The 21,709-nt window shown below is 41.3% G+C and overlaps 1 protein-coding gene across 2 annotated transcripts in view; it reads left to right on the top strand.

Annotated features, from left to right (window-relative positions):
* GNPTAB (N-acetylglucosamine-1-phosphate transferase subunits alpha and beta) overlaps window positions 1-18,522 on the top strand; it is an 85,444-nt gene extending 66,922 nt beyond the window's left edge. For both annotated transcript variants that reach the window (XM_025283627.3, XM_025283629.3), the window contains exons 13-21: window positions 602-1,680; window positions 3,727-3,926; window positions 4,146-4,365; window positions 5,027-5,140; window positions 8,275-8,360; window positions 8,611-8,709; window positions 12,338-12,505; window positions 14,486-14,576; window positions 17,124-18,522. In XM_025283627.3, the coding sequence (XP_025139412.2) occupies window positions 602-1,680; window positions 3,727-3,926; window positions 4,146-4,365; window positions 5,027-5,140; window positions 8,275-8,360; window positions 8,611-8,709; window positions 12,338-12,505; window positions 14,486-14,576; window positions 17,124-17,201 (2,135 nt within the window). In that variant the 3' untranslated portion in view covers window positions 17,202-18,522. The remainder of the gene's footprint in view (window positions 1-601; window positions 1,681-3,726; window positions 3,927-4,145; window positions 4,366-5,026; window positions 5,141-8,274; window positions 8,361-8,610; window positions 8,710-12,337; window positions 12,506-14,485; window positions 14,577-17,123) is intronic.
* Window positions 18,523-21,709: the final 3,187 nt, after the last annotated feature.

Consider the following 21,709-nt stretch of genomic DNA (forward strand, 5'->3'; position numbering starts at 1 on the left):
GATAACAATCCTTGATAAATAGAGGGGATTTGGATCACTTTTATTATTTATTCTCTAGGTAGCCCTTTCCCAGCCTGAAATCCAAACGAATTGTGAGTTACAAGAGGACACAGATCTTTAGAAAGCCATAGACACTGAAGCTGCATCTATTCCTGTTATTGCTCTAGTCTGCTTTTTTTCTTAATCTAAGCAGATTTATCTAAGTTGAAAATATACAGTGAAGGTTTAATTGGGGAACAATAAAAAGAGACCAGTGGTTGATTAAATAAGCATGGTAGAATACTGGATCTTATTGCTGGATTATTAACGAAGGTCCTTTTGGTCAGAAAGTTCTTTTTTTATAGAAGTTGACCATTGGAATTTGCCGTCCAGAATCGTGTCGTACCTTGGTAGGGAACCAGCCCCAGCATTCCATGTCAGTGATGGTGAGAGCTTCAGAAAGTACAAAAGAGCCCTAGCTTTTGTGGTAGAATTTCTGATTATTTTAAAGTCCACTTAAAGTCACTCTTAGAAAGTGAAAACTCAAACCCTAAGAATTAAAGGAAAAAGGGGGGAAATGTGTAGTTTTTTTTAAAAGTCATGTTTGTGTTTTTTCCTCTAGATCATTTTCATGAATTGTATAAAGTAACTCTTCTCCCAAACCAGACTCACTATGTTATTCCAAAAGGTGAATGCCTGCCTTATTTCAGCTTTGCAGAAATAGCCAAAAAGGGGATCGAAGGTGCATATAGTGACAACCCAATAATCCGACATGCTTCTATCGCCAATAAGTGGAAAACCATCCACCTCCTAATGCACAGTGGAATGAACGCAACCACAATACATTTTAATCTCACACTTCAAGGTAAAAATGATGAGGAGTTCAAAATCCAGATAGTAGTAGAGGTTGACACGAGGGAGGAGCCCAAACGGAATTCCACGACCCAGAAGGCTTACCAAAGTTCGATGAGCTCCATAACACTTCTTCCAGAGGCAGAAATCTTGTTTGAGGATATCCCCGAAGAAGAACGCTTCCCTAAGGTCAAGAGACATGATGTGAACACAACAAGATTCCAAGTGGAGGTGGAAATTCCACAGGTCAATATTTCACTCCTTCCAAAAGAGACCCAGTTGAGCCTTAATAACTTGGATTTGCAACTAGAACGTGGAGACATCACCATGAAAGGATATAACCTGTCCAAGTCAGCCTTGCTGAGGTCTTTTCTGATGAACCCACAAAATGGAAAGTTAACAGTAAATCACCCTCTAACAACAGAGCAAAGAACTGGCGGTTTGGAGGCCCCATTGGCAAAAGAGGTTCACAAAAGCAACTTAGGAACATCTGAAAGACTCCAGGGGTCATCGCCTTTTCCAGCAGTGACAATGACAGTGAACAACCATTCCCAGAGCCAGATTCCACCCCTGGAAGCAAGAGTCAGGGCAATAACCGTGACTCCGAAAGTAGGAGGCAGAACTGTGTCGAGAGAAAAGCTTTCATCTCTAACTTTCCCCCTGGAAAGCAAGGACACACAGGAAAAGGTAATCACAGGGAAAGAACAAGAGAAAAAAATAGAGGAAAATGCCAACGGTTACCGTGGTGGCAATGAAGTAGTACCTGGAAGAAAACTGCAGCAATACTCAGACAGTTACCTGGGCTTTTTGCCATGGGAGAAGAAAAAGTATTTCCAAGATCTGCTTGATGTAAGTTACATGCAGCCTTATTCCTTCCCATGCTCAGGAAAAAAGTAACCTTGTTAGTGGTGGTGATAAAGTAATAGCTACTGTTTATTCAGAACTTCCCTGTGCCCGCCACTGAACTCAGCACGTGTGGCTAAGTTGCTTTAGTCATGGCCAACTTTTTGTGACCCCATGGACAGTAGCCCACCAGACTCCTCTGTCCATGGGGTTCTCAGGCAAGAATTCTCCTCAGGCAAGAATACTGGAGTGGGTTGCCATTTCCTCCTCCAGGAATCTTCCCAATAATTCTAATAATAAAAATACCTTGTAAGGGTCTCAGCTATTGTTGTCCCCATTTTGCAATTTCAGAAGCAGCCTTTGTGTGAGTGAGTAAGAGATCAACCAGGGGCATACCCTGAGTTCCTACCAGATCAGTGATGGTATCTTATCTTCACTTGGCATGTTATTTCAAAAACCGCTTTTGCATACCTTGTGCAGTCAGATCACATACTTTTCCAATAACGGAAAGCCTGAGACACAGACAAATTCATTAGCTTTCCCTATGTCACGACAGCAGATGAGTGTGAGCTGATCCTCAGAGTTGGAGCTCTCCCTCCTTTACCACAGCCTTCACGGTGCCCGGGGGTCCTTTGTGCATCTTGGGAGCGCCATCCCTCTGCTGACATCCAGGAGCGCAGGATGGTCAGTAGGGTCCGTGCTCTTAGAGACTCAAAAAGCAAGCTGGGAGGCCAGAACTGTGGCCGTGTGATAAGGATCCATTGAAGTGTGGGACCTTTGAAAAGTGGGGAGTAGTCAACAGACTGAGGAAAAAACCTTGTGGTCTAGGTTGGGTCATGAATAGAGCACAGCCTGAGCAGACGTTAGGCTGGAGGAGAGTGGTGAAGGGGGTGCAGTTTCATTCCTTTCATTGTCTCCAGGGTGTTTTTTGTCCCTGACATGGTGGCATTTACTAGTGGTTGAGTCCTCACCACCACCACCCTCCTTTTTTCTGAATTGCAGCACTATAAACTTGTGGTAAAAATTGAAAAAATGCAAAAAAAAAACCAAAGCAATAAAAAAGGAAAAGGCCTCCTCCTCCTCCCTTCCTTAATCTCCTTGAGACAGTCACTATGAATATGTGGCTTGGTGGGTATTCTTCAAGTATTTTCCTATAGCTGTATAAACTATATAATTTGTTTTGGAGCAGTGGAGTTATACACACATTGCTCTGCAGTCACCTTTGATGTGGTAGTATGTGGGCAAACCGCCATTGTTTTTTAACAGCTGTAAGTTGTTCCGAGTGTTTTGCAATTACAGATACCTAATGTTGCAATAAATACTCTTGTACATACGTCTTACTCTTGGGGAAGCTTCACTTCTGTAGGTAGAATTGCTGGGTTAAAGGGTCTAGTGTGTATGAAATACGTCCTTTTATGTTGCACCCCTTCCTCCTTTGACAAGCAGTGTGCAAGCCTGCTTGTTTCTCCACAGAGTACCCAACAGCAGTTAATACCAATCTATACTCTCATGAGTTTGAGAAGGAAAACTATTGCATCTTCTGTAAAGTGTGTTCAGGTTCTTTGCCAATATTCTTTGCCCATTCAGTTTCACCTCTTAGTGGTTTTGACAGGGCTCTTTACATTTCATAGTATTAACACTGTTATATGGTGAAACCAATTTTGTATTCTAGCCTGTGTCTTCAAAACGCAAGTCCTTGCTGCTTTGATTTCACCAGTAGAAATAACTTCATATTGAAAGCACTCTCAAATGGACTGTAAATCGATTTTCTAAATGTTGCATTGTAATAGGCTGTGAAATCTCACGGTCAATGACTAGTCCCTGAAGAAAACCCTATGAACAGCTGTTGTCTGCGATACTTTCACTGAACTCGACCAGGTCAGCCCTGGTCTTAGGATGCAGAAGGAGACCTGTGTAGTGCTCATTTCATTTTCCCCACACGACAGTGACTAGTTATTTCCATGCTACCTGAAGTAGTACCCCCGTCTCTTGTTAACACAGGACCCTTGTGCAGTAAATGTAACGCTGTGCTGGGTGGAATTCTCCTTTCAGGAAGAAGAGTCACTGAAGACACAACTGGCCTACTTTACTGACAGCAAGCACACCGGCAGGCAGCTAAAAGACACGTTCGCCGATTCCCTCCGATACGTGAACAAAATTCTAAACAGCAAGTTTGGATTCACATCTCGGAAAGTCCCTGCACACATGCCTCACATGATCGACCGAATCGTGATGCAGGAACTGCAAGACATGTAAGTCTCGCTTATGTCTGCATTTTCTGCTTGTGCTCAGAGCCAGGGCAGCTTGACGTTCACATCCTCACTATGCTGCATCTATGGCTCTGACACTTGATGACTAGTGTGGTGAAAGTACTATCTCAGCAGGAGGGAAGTAAGATTCTGATGCCACAAGTGTCAGGTCCCATATATATCGTAAGTATCCAGGTCTCACAATGTGTTACATTTGGACAGGTTCCCTGAAGAATTTGACAAGACGTCATTTCACAAAGTGCGCCACTCCGAGGACATGCAGTTTGCCTTCTCTTATTTTTATTATCTCATGAGTGCAGTTCAGCCGCTGAACATATCGCAAGTTTTTGATGAAGTTGACACAGACCAATCTGGCATCCTATCTGACAGAGAAATCCGCACGCTGGCCACCAGAATTCATGACTTGCCTTTAAGTTTGCAGGTACTGTAATTTTATAACCCCCTCCCCCTGCCGACTTGTGTGACATTTTAAATGAAACTTTTAAGTTTGATACTTTCTCTTTCTCCTGCATACTTCAGTGTAATGCAAGTACAAGTAAACGAGGATGTTCATAACTAGTCCATTTTTAATGCCAGGATTAAAATCAGTTTTGAAGTTTGTGTTTCATAGGATGACTTTTTTTAAGACTTTCATTAGGGATTGCTATGGTATTGTGTGGAGAAGAGGCAGACCATAACTGCACAGAAGATTCTCATGACAGGTTCATCCAGGGGCTTCAGATGTGGCTGAGTGGAGCCCTCAGCCAGACCCGTGGTGCTGCAGAGTCCCCTCTGCCTTGGCATCCTCTAGTCCCAGGAGTGGGACACTCAGGAATAAGGGGCACCAAGAGGATTCCAGCTGGAGGACACCATCTGGTGATCCCCTGGCTCACCTAGTATCAGAGGGGCCTCCCGGTCCTGTACATTCCACTTTGAGGCAAAGATGAGTTGTTTGTATTGTTCTTTTTAGTGGGTCTTTTAGAATCATACAGTCAAACTCTCTTGGAAGGTAGCACTTACACTTTGGTGACTTTAACATATTTTTAAAACCACAAGCATTACTTGTATGTAGAAGGTTTATCCTTTTATTTTTGCTTTGTTAGGATTTAACAGGTCTGGAACACATGTTAATAAATTGTTCGAAAATGCTTCCTGCTAATATCACTCAGCTAAACAACATCCCGCCAACTCAGGAAGCGTACTATGATCCGAATCTGGTGAGTGATGTGGGTTCATTTATGTAAAACAGAGTCCATCCTTATTGGGTGTTACTATCATTTCTGTACAGCACTTCAAAAACTAGAATCTGGCTCTCTGTTTATAGGTCTGGTAGAAATCAGTAGCACCAATAATCTAGAATAATTTATATTTTTCTTTGGAATATCTTTTTTTCCTCCCTAATGGTTTAAGCTAATATTGAGATTAGTTGCTTATATTCTATAAGCAGACAACCTTTTACTAAGGATAGCAGAAGGTAACCCTGGAGTATACTCATTGCTCAGGAGAGCAATCCTGTTAAACATTAACCAAGGAAATACTCAGGCTTCCCTGATAGCTCAGTTGGTAAAGAATCTGCCTGCAATGCAGGAGACCTGGTTCAATTCCTAGGTCCGGAAGATCCCCTGGAGAAGAAAAAGGCTACCCACTCCAGTATTCTGGCCTACTCATCAAATTGAACCCCATCTTTCCTCAAAGCTAAGTTGCTTTGATGATGGATCTTACCAGTAGGGTCAGTAGATGATCTGCACACAAATGTATTAGAGTGCCACTTGGCTGAAATGGTTGGAAGACTTTGTTGATTGTAAGATGCATCCCAGTTTCAAAGAAATGAAAATGTAAAAAAAAAAAAAAATCTGCATTTAGAATTGATGGAACAAGGATATAATACAGCCATTTATGTGATGCTTACAGTTAATTTTACTCATATATATATATACACACACACACACACACACACAAATACACACACACACACAAATACACACACATGGAAAAAATGTTTACAAAATAGGTGGTGGGTTAAATCATAGGTAGTTTTCTTTTAAAATCATATAGTCTTTTGTATCTGGCCTATTTTATTTTTTACTGGTAGTTCTTAATATCTTTTTTCACACTAGTATTTTCATATTTTCTGTAATGAATAGATAACTTTCATAATCAAAATTATGTTTTTTCAAACCTAATTTTTATTTTTTTTTTTTTAATTTTATTTGGCCACATAGCATGCAGGATCTTAGTTCCCCCACCAGGCATTGAACCTGTGTCCCCTGTGTTGGGAGCGTGGGACTCTTAACCACTGGACCACCAGGGAAGTCCAAAATAACATGTGTTTTTAAAAACTGACCACCTTGCAAATGTTCAAGCCCTATAATTATCTGGAGACAAGATGTTTGTAAATGAATGTAGAGAAGAGTAATGTAATCACTCTTCTAATCAGTTACAAGTAACTCTATAATCAGTTACAAGTCTGATTTCTGAAAGAAGGCAGTCATTCGTTTCGCATTCACTGCACACAGCAGGGATGGTGTTTCTCAGGGCCCGGGGAAGCCCACCCATGACGAGACATGTGAGGGCCACCTTGACAGCTGTTGGAATATGCAGACAAGCTATACGTATTGCTGGTTGTGTGTTGGTCAGTCCAGCTTATGACACGGGTTGGTGTATAGATATGTGTCACTGAAAGCCAGCTCTCTAAATATTCTAAACTATGAAGTCAATAAAACTGAGGTAAGGTGTAAGACCTGGTGTCAGCCTAAGGGAGTTTGCTTTAGTGGGGTGAACAGGCAAGAATCAGCAGCCAGAGTCTGAGACCAGCTCTGGTTGTGGGCCCTTGGGAGGCCTGGCTGATAACAGATCAGCAGCTTGTCTCATGAGGCGCAACAGCTTCTCTGGGATGTTGGGCCCATACAGTGAAAAGTGCTCTATAAAACCCAGACTGTTACACATGTTAGTAGTTTTTTACAAGTGTGTTCTTAAAGATTAAAAAGGCACATTTGTAATCATTGTAGGTGTTTTCCCTGCCTCCTGAGAGAACAGAATCACAGTTGAAAAGAAGAAATTAGGTTGTGTAGACTAAAAGACATTCTTTCAAACAGTGATAGTTTTTTTCTGTTTTCCCCACATTTGGAATTACCCCCAACAAAGCTAATATAATCAACTCTGAATCATCTGGATATCAATATCCTGGTTTAAAAACACCCTTTATTATGTGTCAAGATAACTGAAGTTCTCTCAAAGATCTGGGTACACCCTTTTCCCAGGAGGGGGACAGTGAGCCATGAGCTCCGGGCTGTCCTGATTTGTCCCTTCTGGTATCTTCTTGGTGGGCAATCCCAGAGCATTGACGACAGGAGGAAGTGTGCTGGGCTCCTAAACCATGTCCCCTCAGCCTCTCCCCCGGCCCAGGCCTCTCTGGTCTTCACCGTCCTCAGGACCACATTTAGATTGTATTGACAGGTTGCCTTAGAGGCCACGGAAGTCACCCCAGGTGTAGCCTGCCTTGGCACTCACTCCAAACTTGTCTTTTCACCACCCTTTATTTCCACATCTGTCTTTTCACTTTTCTTTCTTTCCTTCTCTATAAACTTTGGCTTCCTCGTAAGACTGTAGAATTGCCAATCCCCTGTACTTATATAGAACTTACCGAAGCATATTCTTTTCTAAGGAAGATGATCTATGCAGTTATTCGTCTTGCCCTTTTATAGGCATGATGAAAGGTTATTGAGGGATTTTAGCATGTTGGGTTTTTTTTTTTTTTTTTTTTTAAGAAATACATACATCTTCATTTATTAGCAGAGTATTTTATTATTTTACCAAATAATCTGGCATAAGGTTTACAATCAGCAAATATCCTTTGAGTGCTAAGAATTAAGTAGGGGCTGCTTTGCTCACAGTTACAGGTCAGTCCTGAGGCTCATGCAGGTAACTGTTTAGTGCAAGCACCAGCGACAGTGGCAGCACTGGCTGACATGACTTGAATGAACTCTTAGCCGGATGTTGACTTCATTTCTCTAATTACCTGTGATTACGCACAGGATTAAGTATTTTCTAATTAGACTATAAGAATGATAGCTTGGCCTATGAGTATCGTTATAGACCAGTCCATTACAGTTTGTGAGAAATTTATTTCTGAAAAAATTAAAACTTTATTTAAAAAACAGACAATTAGTATGTGGGCCATAGTATGCCAATTTGATTTTTTTTTTTTAATATTGCATTAAAATACTCATCTTGATTGCTGATTCATGTTGGTTCCTCTTTTCATGCCCCCTTAAAACTTGCACTTGAGATGAATGCTTCCCTTGCCTCACCCCAGGCTTTGCCCTGATGCAATGTCTGTGTTTTCTCACAGCCACCAGTCACTAAAAGTCTAGTAACCAACTGTAAACCAGTAACTGATAAAATCCACAAAGCATATAAGGACAAAAACAAATACAGGTAAGTACTGTATACATTTTCTCTTTGTTTCATTTAAGAATAATTATGAGCGTGGTATTTTCATAATTTTACCATAGTTTATCTATTAACCATCCTTTGAAATTTATATGTGATTGTTCTCTTTAGTAATATGGAAAGATTAAGTCGTCCTGAGAATGTTGGTTCTTTAAAGTTTTATAAAACTTTCTTATTGAAATTTTGTTTTACATATTCATATACATATTTACACTCATTATGTTTTGATAATTAGGTTTGAAATCATGGGAGAAGAAGAAATTGCTTTTAAGATGATTCGTACCAATGTTTCTCATGTAGTTGGCCAGTTGGATGATATAAGAAAAAACCCCAGGTACTGTTTTGTTTTGAATTTAGAACATTTTAGGTTCATAGCACAATTGAATAGAATGGACAGAGAATTCCAATAACTTTGAAAATATCTTTAATCATGCAAGTAAACATGAAAAAAAAGGCAGCAGTACTAGAGAGAAAGGAGTGCCTTAGTTTTGTTTGGAGCAGATGGAAACCTCTAATGGTGGTGATAATGTTTGAATTAAGAGATGGGAGTTGTGAGTTGAGATCGGCCCCCCATGCACAGGGATTGGCATGGATATCTCTGAGTCCAGCAACAGGACTGTTCAGTGAGGCTGAGGGTGCGTTGTAGGGTAGGTGAGGCCACATGACTGGGACTCTTAGAAATTTCTATTTTTCTATTTCTTTTATAGTAAAAAAAAATATTTCTGTTAAAGAAAATAGATTTCTATTTTTAGAAATAGGGGGTTCCAGAGAAATTGTTGTGATTAGACCTGTCTTTGCAATTCAAAGGAAAGTTCAAATTAGCTTCTGAGGAAAAAGGAATGCTACCATAGTTGTGAAAATTAATCCAGCAAACTGCAGTCATTCTTTGGGAATGAATGAAGTGTTCAGCTTTACATAGCCCTGAAAATTTCCAGCCTCACCTCCAACAGTTGCCCTAGTTTGATAAAATTGGTTAAAATCTGCATTTTGAGTTTTGAATTTCAGTGGGAAATAGAAGTAGTTTCTTGAGAAAAGGCCATTGATACGTGAAGTTCAGTGTTTTCATCTGAGTCTTTTAAATGCTTTTGGAAGTTTTCAGTTGCCCCCTCATTTACATTATGATTTTAATTATACATGATCAGAAGTGTAAAATTTCCAGGCATTTTAAAGCCAGGGAATTTTTCCTTAAAATTTCATTCTCGTTTCTTTTGGGGGATGGGCGGAGGTATAGAATTTTAAGAAAAATGAAAATATTTAACACTTACATAGTATATTCATAAAATATTTTATTTCCTACAAAATACCATTTCCCACAAGCTAAAAAAACAATAAGTCATAATAATTAAGAACCATCTAGTTGGCAGCTTTTTGGATATGCTCTTCCCTCTGTTCAGAATGCCCTGCTCTAAAAACTAAGAGCCAGTTTTGGTACTTGCTTTTTGCTTCCCCCATCCTGTTAATGTGCTCACTCAGTCATAGGTTATCTGTAGTAAAACCAAGTGAGAACTTAGTGTTTTTAGTTGTACCCTATACGTTCATGTCCTGTGCTAGTTTAAAAGTCATTGGGTGAGCAAATTCACAGACATCTTCATGTAACTTAAAGGGTTCAGGTTTTGCTAAGAAGATCCAAGTCAAGACAGGCTTTTCCAGCATTGTCTACTAGGCTCAGATCCCTCCCATGGACCTGAACAGATTTTATCATTTTTAGCTCTTCTGTTTTACTTTTCTGAGGCTCACTTTAAAGTCAGGAGTGGAAAACCTGCCTTCTGACTGGTGTTAAGGACAGGTTTATCGCATTAACAGGGAATCTGGGATCGGCAGGAGCATCTGGGCTCTGCTGCCTTCCTTATGTCGCTTCATCCCCAGGGTGGAGGCAGGCCTGCGCCACAGTTCTTATGTCCCTGCAGACACAGCCATGTGCTGAGTCAGGTGAGGTTGCCTCCCTTTGAGTCAGTTCACAGGGGCAGAAATACTGAGCAAAGTGCAAGTTCTTTTGGGAAAGAGAGGGGAGTGTGTGCTGGGTACCCCACATGGTCTGCTTTGGTTACTCTGTATCTACACATTCTCTTTGTCTCATACCCATACTTTTCTTCTTTACATTTTCCCAACTGTTGGAAAAATTTTGAAGATACAGAAAGACTGAAAACAATAGTACATTAAACTCAGACTCTTAAATTTTTAGTGTTTTGTTATGTCTGATCTCTCGCTTCATCTCTCTATACAGACTAACACACACACAGGTTTGGTTTTTCTTTTGTTTGCTGGACCATTTGAAAATTAGTTGCAGACAATGATACGCTAATTTACCCTCATTATCATAGCATAGGTCTTTTAAACAAAGTTATTCTCATTTATACCATAGGACTGTTCACACATATCCAAAAACCTTAACACCAACTAAATAATACCATCGAATAGATGGTCTATACTCAAATTTCCCGAGGTGCCTCCAAAGGCCCTTTTTAGCTGTTCTTTGTTTTTAGTCTAGGAAGCAGTCAGGGCTCCTGTACTGTATCTGGTGGACATAACTCTTTAATATCCTTTAATCAAAAGCATTCTCCAAGTTTAAAGAAGAGATAGGGCCATGAACTTTCACTTACTCATCACTCATCTTCAGTAAGAAGCAACTAGTTGATCTTGTTTCATCTGAACACACCCACTCCTTCACTACTACTTCCCAGTTATTTTAAAGTAAATTTCAGTCACTGTATCCTTTTTTTTTTTTGTAAAATTTTCAGTATATATCTCTAAATTAAAAGGATTTCTTGAAAATAACCATAATACCATTATTTATTCCTTAACATGATAACCTATCTGGCCCCTGTACACATTTTTCCCCCATTGTCTTTTATAAGCATTTATGTTTTTAACTTTGTTGGCTTGAAATGGTATCAAGTACATTCATTACAATTATGTCTATAGGTTCCCCCATCTCTCTCTCTCTCTCTCTCTCTTTAATCCATATGCATTTTTGCATGTGCATTGGTATAGAGCTGTCTGCCAATGCAGGAGACGTAAGAGACACGGGTTCGATCCCTGGGCCAGGAAGATCCCCTGGAGGAAGGCATGGCAACCCACTCCAATATTCTTGCCTGGAGAATCCCATGGACAGAAGAGCCCGGCAGGCTGCAGTCCATGGGGTCACAGAGTCCAACACAACTGAAGAAACTTAAAATGCACGCACATGAAGAAATCAGATTACATATTCTGTAGATTTCCTGAACCTTGAACATTTCTTATCGTCTCCCAGTTATCTAATGTGTTCCTGTGTCTTCTGTGTTTCCTGTGGGTGGCAGGATCTGAGGACTTTATTATACTTGATAAAATTGTAAAAACAAAATTTAAATGTAATTCAGGGGTGGTGTTATCTCTACCGACCATTTTAATGGGCCCTCAACTTATTGACTTTTGCCTCGAAGGAACTTGAAACAAGTTGGGAAGCACCACTGTAATTTACTTTTTGCTGAAACTCATCATACAGCCTAGTTGGAGACGTGTCAACATTAAGAAGTCATCAACCTCATAAAATCTGTAGCTATAAGGAACCATCTCTATCTCAGCTGTCTACATGACTGTTCTTAGTAATGTAATTCTGTCAGTTCAGAGAACTCAGTTGTAGGCACTTACTAGTTTTTCCCTGGATGTTAAAAGAGTGCTTCAGTCAGTTAACACTAAACTGGGCATGTGCCAACCCCAAACAGCAATTAAAATAATGTATTCCTATAGCTAGAAGGCATATTCAAAATTATCTATCATCCCTAGTTCTTTTTGTTTTATAGGAGAGAAATATCTAAGGAAAAATTTTACAGACTGTCATTCCCCCAGAGAATCATATCAGTAAATGCCACAACTTGGGACATAAGTCCATTTAAAACATATTCCAAATCCACACTTCTTGTTTTGTTAGGTAAGGATCATCCTCATAAGAACCAATAACAACCCTGGGTCTCTGTTGTCTCCAGGAAGTTTGTCTGTCTGAATGACAACATTGACCACAATCATAAAGATGCCCAGACAGTGAAGGCTGTTCTCAGGGACTTCTACGAATCCATGTTCCCCATCCCATCCCAGTTTGAGCTGCCAAGGGAGTACCGAAACCGTTTCCTTCATATGCATGAGCTGCAGGAATGGTAAGTGTCCATGTTTCATATACGTGTATGTTTTTCTTCTTTAGAGTGATGAAGTTTCTTTACTTTGTTATTTTCTCTAATTTCTTTGTAAAAAGACATGTATAGTTTTTATTGATCTAATTGGTCGAGTACATCTGCTGAGCTTTATTCGTCATCATTGCCCTCAGAGTGGCTTCCCTGTTTCTTGAGTACCTGCTGTACAGCCGACACTGTGCTGGGCAGTATATTTACTCTTTACAATGAAAAGTGCTACTCTGACCACCACAGATGAGATGAGAGTTAGGAATAGAAGTGAGTGGTTTTCTCTCTGAGCTGGTTGTTGGTCCTCTTAATGTAGGAAACACAGGAGGAAGAACAGTACAGGGGAGGGTGCCATTTTGAATATGTGGCTTGGGTTGGAGACACCCCCTACCAGGCAGCTGTGAATGACTCTGGAACTCAGCAGAGGCTATTAGCATATCTTATAAGCCTTATGTTAAGCATTTATTTAATCTTCATAAAAATTATTATTTCCAAATTACAGACGAGAAACCTGCCATATTTCCCCATGTGCCATGCCCCCCCCAACCCTGCCCCACCTTTATCCTTACTATCCTCTCACCTAGTCTGATTCCATCCTCAGTGTCTCTTATGTTGCTTGTTTCCTTCCATCCTCGCTGCCCTCATCCAGCCCTCATTTTTTCCTTTGCCTGGACTAACTGGACTGCCTGCCTCTGGTCACTTGCTTGTGACATCCATCCTTCAAATAGCCACCCCGATTGTGACACATGTGTGCACACACACATACGCTATATATCATCCCCCTTCCCATTAGAGCATTGTGTACAACCCACAGTGTATGGTTTTCCAGAACAACTGCAGTCCACACCCACCTGCTCTTTCTTGGCTGCATATCGCTGTGTCCTCCAGGCCAGACTGGACTCAGCTCTGCAAGGCCTGGGTTTCCAGTCTGCTCATGCTCCTCCCCTTTCTCAGCCACGGCTTTCCTGCCCCACTTCAAGGCTTAAATGAAGCGTCACCATCTGTTTGATGCACTCCTCATTTCACTGTTTCTCTGCAAGACTGCTTTTGATAATAGGTATCTCTGTCCACCTTGTGTGGTGGCTGGTTATCTGCACATCAGCACCTCCCCAGGTTCACAGGTGCTTTAGAGCAGGGACCTCTCCTCATCACTATCCACAGGAAGTGTTTACTAGGTGATTGCATGAATAAATGTGCTGTGCTGTGCTTAGTTGCTCAGTCGTGTCCAATTCTTTGTGACCCCATGGACTGCAGCCCACCAGGCCCCTCTGTCCATGGGGATTCTCCAGGCAAGAATACTGGAGTGGGTTGCCATGCCCTCCTCCAGGGGATCTTCCCAACCCAGGGACCGAACCCAGGTCTTCCGCATTGCAGGCAGATTCTTTACCAACTGAACCACCAGGGAAGCCGTAATTCAATATGACAGTCAAATTGCACACACTCTAACATCAGTTTGAATAGCAGACATGAAAATCTTAGCTCCAAAAACTTCTTTTAGGGTCAAGAAAGAGCAGGTCTAAGCTCAATACCTATGAGACTTGAGACATGGCCCAAAATTCTGCTTGCAGCTGCCAGGTGATGTGTCCACTAACAGCTGAAGTGCAAGCGCTTCACTTGAGCTCTGTTAGAGGCATTTTAACGGTCCAGCAGTGTTGAGGGCGGAGGCTAGGTGCTCAAGCCACTGTGTGGTGGTGACCAGCCTTGCCAAGCTGGCTGGAACTGTTACTGATTCAAATATTTACTGTAACAATGAAAAACCTGAACTCACATGGGAAATGTATAATTATGTTAACGTTTTAGAATTGCCTTCAGACATTGTTTTTGAGTTCCACAACATTGTTTTTTGTTAAGCTAGTATAGTTTGCTAAACTAGTAAATACTATATAGTTAGTTTTACTAGCTAATGATAGTTAAACCTTACACAGAACTACATATTTGCTTTCTTTTTTCTCTGAACAGGAGGGCATATCGAGACAAATTGAAGTTCTGGACTCATTGTGTGCTAGCAACATTGATTATGTTTACTGTATTCTCATTTTTTGCTGAACAGGTAAGTTTTATCAATTTTATGTGGATGTCAATTTCTTGGCATCTAATTTTTTTTTTTTTTTTAAGAAAATGATATAAATTCATAACAAGAAAATGTTTATTTCTCCTATTGGCTTATAGCTCATATGTCAAATATTTCATAATATTCAGGCAGCAGTCACAACTGCCTTTTTAAAATCTATCTTCTAAACCTATTACCAATATTCTTTGTTCGTGGAGTTCAGTAAATAGAGCTTTTCAGTTTTAGCCTGAGGTCTACAAGTCAAACTATTTTAAACCAAAAAAACTACCCAGAATCTGCATCTGATACTAATTTTTTGTGGGTCTCCAATCTTCTTTCTTTTAATCTTTCTAAAAGAGACCACAGTGTCTTGATCTGCAGGCCTCCTCCAGTTCTGCCAATGGCGCCTGGCTCATGCGCCAGGCCATCCTCTCCCATCTACGTTTCTTCCTTGAATTGCTGGCAGTTCTTCCCCAGGCAGGCAAGCACACAGCCTCCTTCATGGGACAGTCCGGAAGTAAGAGGGAGATTTGTGAGGTCAAAAGAGGAATAAGAGAATCCTCTTCAGGCCACAGCAGATGTGAAATTCTCAGAAAGAAGAAAAAGGATTCAAGGAAGGGGGAATAGTGTCGGGCTGACCTGACCTGTGCCGGGCAGGTGAACCCACCTCAGCCTCCTTCCTGGTGATTCTGGAGTGAGGCTTATCTGGCGGTCACTGTGGGATGTTTTCACTGAGTTTATTTACACCGAGGAGGCAGTGGCGGCCTGAGAACTGAGAGCTTTAGGATAAACACTCCCAGGCTTCCTGCTGTGGATGGAAGGAAATTCCGGAAAGAAAGGTCTGGCAGGCAAGAAGTTTCACCTTTGTCCACCTCCCAGGGAATAGAAACGTCACTCTTGATTGTGTTGCCATTGTTCTTGGCAAGTAAAAATCTTGGGAAGAAATCTTATGCTGTGCCTGCTTTTGAAGAGAGTCCAATGAGGAGGCTGTGGGTCAGCTGTGTGCTGGCTGAAAGGAGCAGCTGGAGGCCGTGGAAGGAACAAGAGGGTCTTTGCTTACTGTTGTTTATACCAGCAGGAGGGGGAAAGGAAGAATAAATCCCCTCTCCTCCCTGGCACCTTGTTCTTTACCAGCTTGAATCAAATTCCTTACCTTCTACCATACTCACAAACAAACCAAGGCTGCCCCTTCCTCTGCCCAGGAATCCAGCTTGTCCAGAACACTGTAGTCCATGCTTGGGCACACCCCACTCTCACCTCAAGATGGAGGATTAGAAATTGAAACCGTAAAGAACACATTTTTCTCATTGAAACTTTCTTCTAACGGTGGTCAGGTTTTCTATTTCAGATGTATCATGGATAAACTGTTTCTGTTAGAAGTATTTATTCCAAGTTCTAATCTACAAAGTCATAGATGAACTTTTGCATTTCAGCCTATTCATAAACTTGAAAATACAGGTAATGCCCAATGATTGTTGATATGGTTACTAAGTACAGGGAAACAATGATGATAGAACTCTTAAAAAAAAAGTTAAAATTCTAGCTTACACATGCTCAGTTCAGTTGCTCAGTCATGTCTGACTCTGCGACCCCATGAATTGCAGCACGCTGGGCCTCCCTGTCCATCACCAACTCCCAGAGTTCACTCAAACTCATGTCCATTGAGTCGGTAATGCCATCTAGCCATCTCATCCTCTGTCGTCCCCTTCTCCTCCTGCCCCCAATCCCTCCCAGCATCAGAGTCTTTTCCAATGAGTCAACTCTTCGCATGAGGTGGCCAAAGTATTGGAGTTTCAGCTTTAGCATCAGTTCTTCCAAAGAACACTCAGGACTGATCTCCTTTAGAATGGACTGGTTGGATCTCCTTGCAGTCCAAGGGACTCTCAAGAGTCTTCTCCAACACCACAGTTCAAAAGCATCAATTCTTTGGCACTCAGCTTTCTTTACAGTCCAACTCTCACATCCATACATGACCACTGGAAAAACCATAGCCTTGACTAGATGGACCTTTGTTGGCAAAGTAATGTCTCTGCTTTTGAATATGCTGTCTAGGTTGGTCATAACTTTCCTTCCAAGGAGTAAGCGTCTTTTCATTTCATGGCTGCAGTCACCATCTGCAGTGAATTTGGAGCCCAGAAAAATGAAGTCTGACACTGTTTCCACTGTTTCCCCATCTATTTCCCATGAAGTGATGACACGTGTAGTTGTCTTCAAACCCAGAGACGTATCTTAATAGGTGAAGAAGAGTCGGTGTCCTTCAGTGCAAAGACTTGACAGACATCTTGAAAATAAATACATGTGGTAATTGTTATATAAAAATATGTAGTTTTTATAGATCTTAAAGAAAAAGAAACGGGAAAAAATAATTTGAACCCTATAAAAAGCCATTAGTTTTGTTTTGAGGGGAGGAATGATGGAGCCATGTTTGCCGTCTGTTCTTTATGTATAGGGCTAGGGAAAGATTAAGGTCATATGACCCTCAGCAAGAAAGTTAAAGTTTGTCAACCTGGAAAATTAACAATTTATCTTCTGTCTTTCATCCTTTAGTTAATTGCACTTAAGCGGAAGATATTTCCCAGAAGGAGGATACACAAAGAAGCGAGTCCTGATCGAATCAGGGTATAAAAGATCTCCATCAGAAAATCTACCTCAGCATTCACTGAGCATTTGAAAACTCGGCATCAGAGATGTCTTCGTGATGTGATGCTCAGCCAGCTTGGCCTGCAGAAGGGAAAACACCCAGTACAGTACTTCTGGCGTGAGCATAGCCTGCTGACCAGGAACTGCTTAGCCCACACAGAGAAGACTTGCGTGTTGAGCAGCTCTGGTTTTACTTCTAAAACATTTGCTCATGGACCTGTCTGTCATTCTTGAAATGAAGTAGCTCACGGATGAGAGACAGAGGTTGCTATGGGAACTGAGCAGCTAGCTAAAATGAGACGCCTAAGCCACCTTGAGTGCTGTTGCTAAGAGTCCCCAGTCTTTTGCATTCCAAAGCTTTTTGCTGTGGTTTTACCTTTTTTTTGGGGGGGGGGGGGTTCTTTTTTTCCATCTCTCATTTTTAAAGTAGCTACTAAGTTAACTAAGTTATTCTTCCTTTCAAAAACAATGAATTAGGATGTGTAACATGTTTTTATAGATATTATTTAAATAATGCAGCAGTAACACATCCTATTGACAATTTCTAAATTATAAATTTTATTAACATTGAAGACTATGTGATCTTAATCTACTTGCCATGACTTATGAACTCAATGACAGACATCTGATATTTGTACTTATTTTCTTTAGCCCCTAAGAATACTGTGATTTTATGTGCAGACCTGATTACAAAGGGCTAGAGTTAAGTAGCAGAGCTACTTCATAGATGTAATTATGTTTTGAAGATGTACATATTGAAAAAGAAGTGCCTCATTTTAGAAATGAGTAGTGCTGATGGTACTGGCACATAACAGTGGTGTCTTTTTTTAAATACTCACCAGTATATTCCAGTAGCTGTCTCTCAGTCAGCTTCATGTAATGCAGGGTCAGGAAACTTTTTCTTTAAAATGCCACAGAGAGTAAATACTTGCCGGCCACATGGGTCTGTGTTGCATATTCTTTATTTAGTTTAGCTTTTGTTTTAATAATCTTTTTAAAATGTCAAAACCATGTCTAACTTGCAGCTGTACAAACAGGCCATAGGCCATGATACAGAATTAGTATTCTCATGTGTAAGTAAGCCTTGACGTTCAGCCATGTTTTATGTCATTGTACTGTGGATTTATGAAGACCAGATTCCATGGGTCCTTTTTGAATTCTTGACAGGTATTTTAGATCATGATCTTAACAGTATTCTTTCAAAATGGCATACACATTTTGTAAAAAGAACGTGTAAATAACTTGTGTTTGTGCTGTAAGAGTTACGTATTTCAAAAACTGAAGTCTCATAAAAACTTAAATTTTATCTGATGCTTTAATTTTTTTTTTTTTTTTTGCAGGTTGCTTGTCCTTTATTTAGTTTTGATCACAGAGACTATCCCAATTTTGCATAAAATCCTCTTGATACTGATACAGTATTACGGCATAAAAGATTCAAAGTGCCACTAGACCTAAGGACCAATTCTTTTAACCATAAACCATGGTGCTGGGTAATGTTTGAATGGGAACAGTTGATATGGATGGTCAGATGAAAGATACCAAAATGTCATGATGCTTTAATTTTTAATCTTTGAGGAGTGAGTTTATCTAGATTCAGCAATCATCTGAGTGCTTACATGGCATGTCAGGGGCTTCCCAGGTGGCTCAGTGGTAAAGAATCCGTCTGCAATGCAGGAGACGCAGGTTTGATTCCTGGGTGGGAAAGAACCCCTGGAGAAGAAAATGGCAACTCACTCCAGTATTCTTGCCTGGAAAATCGCAGGGTCAGAGGAGCCTGGTGGGCTGTAGTCCATCGGGTTAGAAAAGAGTTGGACACGACTTAGCGACTAAACATTAAGTGGAAGTTAAGTTTCCACGACTGAAATTAAGTGGAAAATAGTGTAAGGACAGGTTGGTAGTATTACTGCCTGGAGAATGTCATTATATGGGTGAAAGTGAAATCGCTCAGTCATGTCTGACTCTTTGCGACCCTTGTAGCCCACCAGGCTCCTCGGTCCATGGGATTCTCCAGGCAAGAATACTGGAGTGGGTTGCCATTTCCTTCTCCAGGGGATCGTCCCAACCCAGGGATCGAACCCAGGTCTCCCACATTGCAGGCAGACGCTTTAACCTCTGAGCCACCAGGGAAGCCTATATGGGAGAAAATAAGTTCTAAATAGGATTTGTGTGGTAAAAATTTAGGGGTTATCTGGGTATCATTGTTAAAGTGAAGAATTCTAGAAAAGTTCAAGAAATGAACATTTGGGTGTGATGGAGATTTCTGGTTAGGTGAACATAATCCACACTTTATTAGGAGCTTAATAGATAATGAGATGGATAACAGAATTGCAATACAGAATCATTTACCTAATGATTCAGTAGAATCAGTAGAACAAAGGAACCTCAGAAGTCATGGGCAGTCACGTGTCTTCAAGAATTTTAACAAGAAAGGAAAACCATAGGGCAGTCTACCTCATAAGAATGCCAAATGAAACATTAGAAAATGCAGGTTGGCCAACACTTGGACATTGGTGTAATTCATATCAGTAGGACCAAAAAAGGAAACTGCATGATAATCTTTTTTTAAAGAAAGCACAGTAAAGCAGTTATCCTCCAATTAAAAAATAAAGCATGGTCCATTGAGACTAAGAAATAATTGAGAGTCTAGCATAATAACTTCCCCATTTATCAATAGTTTTCAACATTTTTGCCAATTTGTTTGCTCTACTATTTTTCTTCATTGGTATATTTTAAAGTAAATCCTAGACTTCTTAGAGACAAGAAGACAGGGGAGGTGAAGGGCTTCTTATCAGTCTAACTGCTCCTCTTTCCCATTTGCCTTGATAACAGCTCTGCTTACTGAACACATTTTATGTGCTAAATGCACAAATCTAACAAGTTGCTTAAGGAAAAGAGGGGTACAGGAGACATACCCTGAAGAACCATGGCTCAGCACTGCCCATCCCTGCCCCTCTCTGCATGTCAGCATTTCTCCCCGCGATGGAGAAGTGGCAGTTCCTGGCCCCCATCCCCCCGAGAGGCAGGAAGCTTCCTCTCTGGCTCAGGTAGTGAAAACCCTGGTGGAGATGAGTTACTGTGATTGGCTTACTCTAGGTTCTGTCCACACGTCTGTGGCCAGAATATGCAGACATTTACCAAAAGCAGGGGAGGGGTGTTGGGCTAATAAAAACACACCACTCCAGCTTCATGGAACAGAGATTGGGTACATGTAAACAACCAGGGTTCTAGATTATTGAGTCAAGTTGAAGGCAAGCTGCCATATTTGAAAGCAAGAATACAGTGGACCTTATAATTTTTTCATTATTAAAAGGATTCAAAGAAATGTATGGAAAGCATCAATACATCAATACAGAATACAGTAGCTGTCCAAAATGGTTCACAGTTAGCCTCAAGTTCTTGATCTTCCTGCTGCCTTTTCCTCCCCTGGCCACACACATCTCATTTTCCAAAACATGTTGTGCACTTCTATGCCTCTGTTCCCTTATAGATGCTGTTCTTAAAGCTTTACCTGTGCTTTCCTTACCTGTTGTACCTCCTTGTACCTCCAGGTTCCATCACCAATAGCTGATCTACTAAGACATTTTCTATAAGACTAGCTATGACTATGACTAAAGGAATAAGGGATATAATGTTTAGGCTTTCAAATGACCTTGACAAGATTCTACAGCCCCACTGACTAAATAAGAGGGAGGGGGATCAAGATGGAGTAAGAAGATGTGGAGCTCACCTCCCCCCACAAACGCATGAAAAGTACATCTATGTGTGGAACAATTCTCATGGAAAACAGAATTGGCAGAATAATTCCTATACACCAAGGATGCAAGAAGGATTCCCACGTGGTGGGGTGGAACAAAAAAGAAAGCTTTGGGTAGAGACCTGTTGCCCTGGGATGGGACTCAGAAAGAAGGGGAGGGGTGATCACAAGGGCAGACACATGCCCTGCCTGGGGAGTGAGTGGGTCGAGCCGCAAGCTAGGCATCTCATGCAGAGGAGAGAAGTAGACTAGACTCCACTCCTGAGAAGTACAAGGGCACTGGCGTGTCCCCAGACCCAGTGGTGTCTACCCTAATGATTGCTGTCTCACCGTGCTCCCCAGTCTGAGCTGAATGACCACCCCAGCCTCTCTCACTCCACACCACCAGTTGGTACTGGGGCTAGGGCAGCCAGGTCCTGGGAAAAGATTTAGGGTGGAGAAGTGGTCCAGGGAGGGATTATGATATGGGTCAGGTAGGCGGAGGCCACTGGTATTTACTCAAACAGCATCATAGATGCAAGCCACACTTCTGACGGTGGCCCAGCTGCTTCAATTCCCACAACCAGAATACCACAAGCCCCAGCCAAGCGAATACTCGAGCCCTCTCCATTCCACACCATAACCTTGCTCTAGATCGGTGACAACCAGAGTCGGGGAGAAGATGCGACCTTGGGCTACATTTGAGCAGAGCCGCAGGCACTTATACAGGCAGCACATGGGGCCTCTGTGAGCTACACTC

This window comes from Bubalus bubalis, chromosome 4 (assembly GCF_019923935.1).
Source record: "Bubalus bubalis isolate 160015118507 breed Murrah chromosome 4, NDDB_SH_1, whole genome shotgun sequence".
Classification (NCBI taxonomy): Eukaryota; Metazoa; Chordata; class Mammalia; order Artiodactyla; family Bovidae; genus Bubalus; species Bubalus bubalis.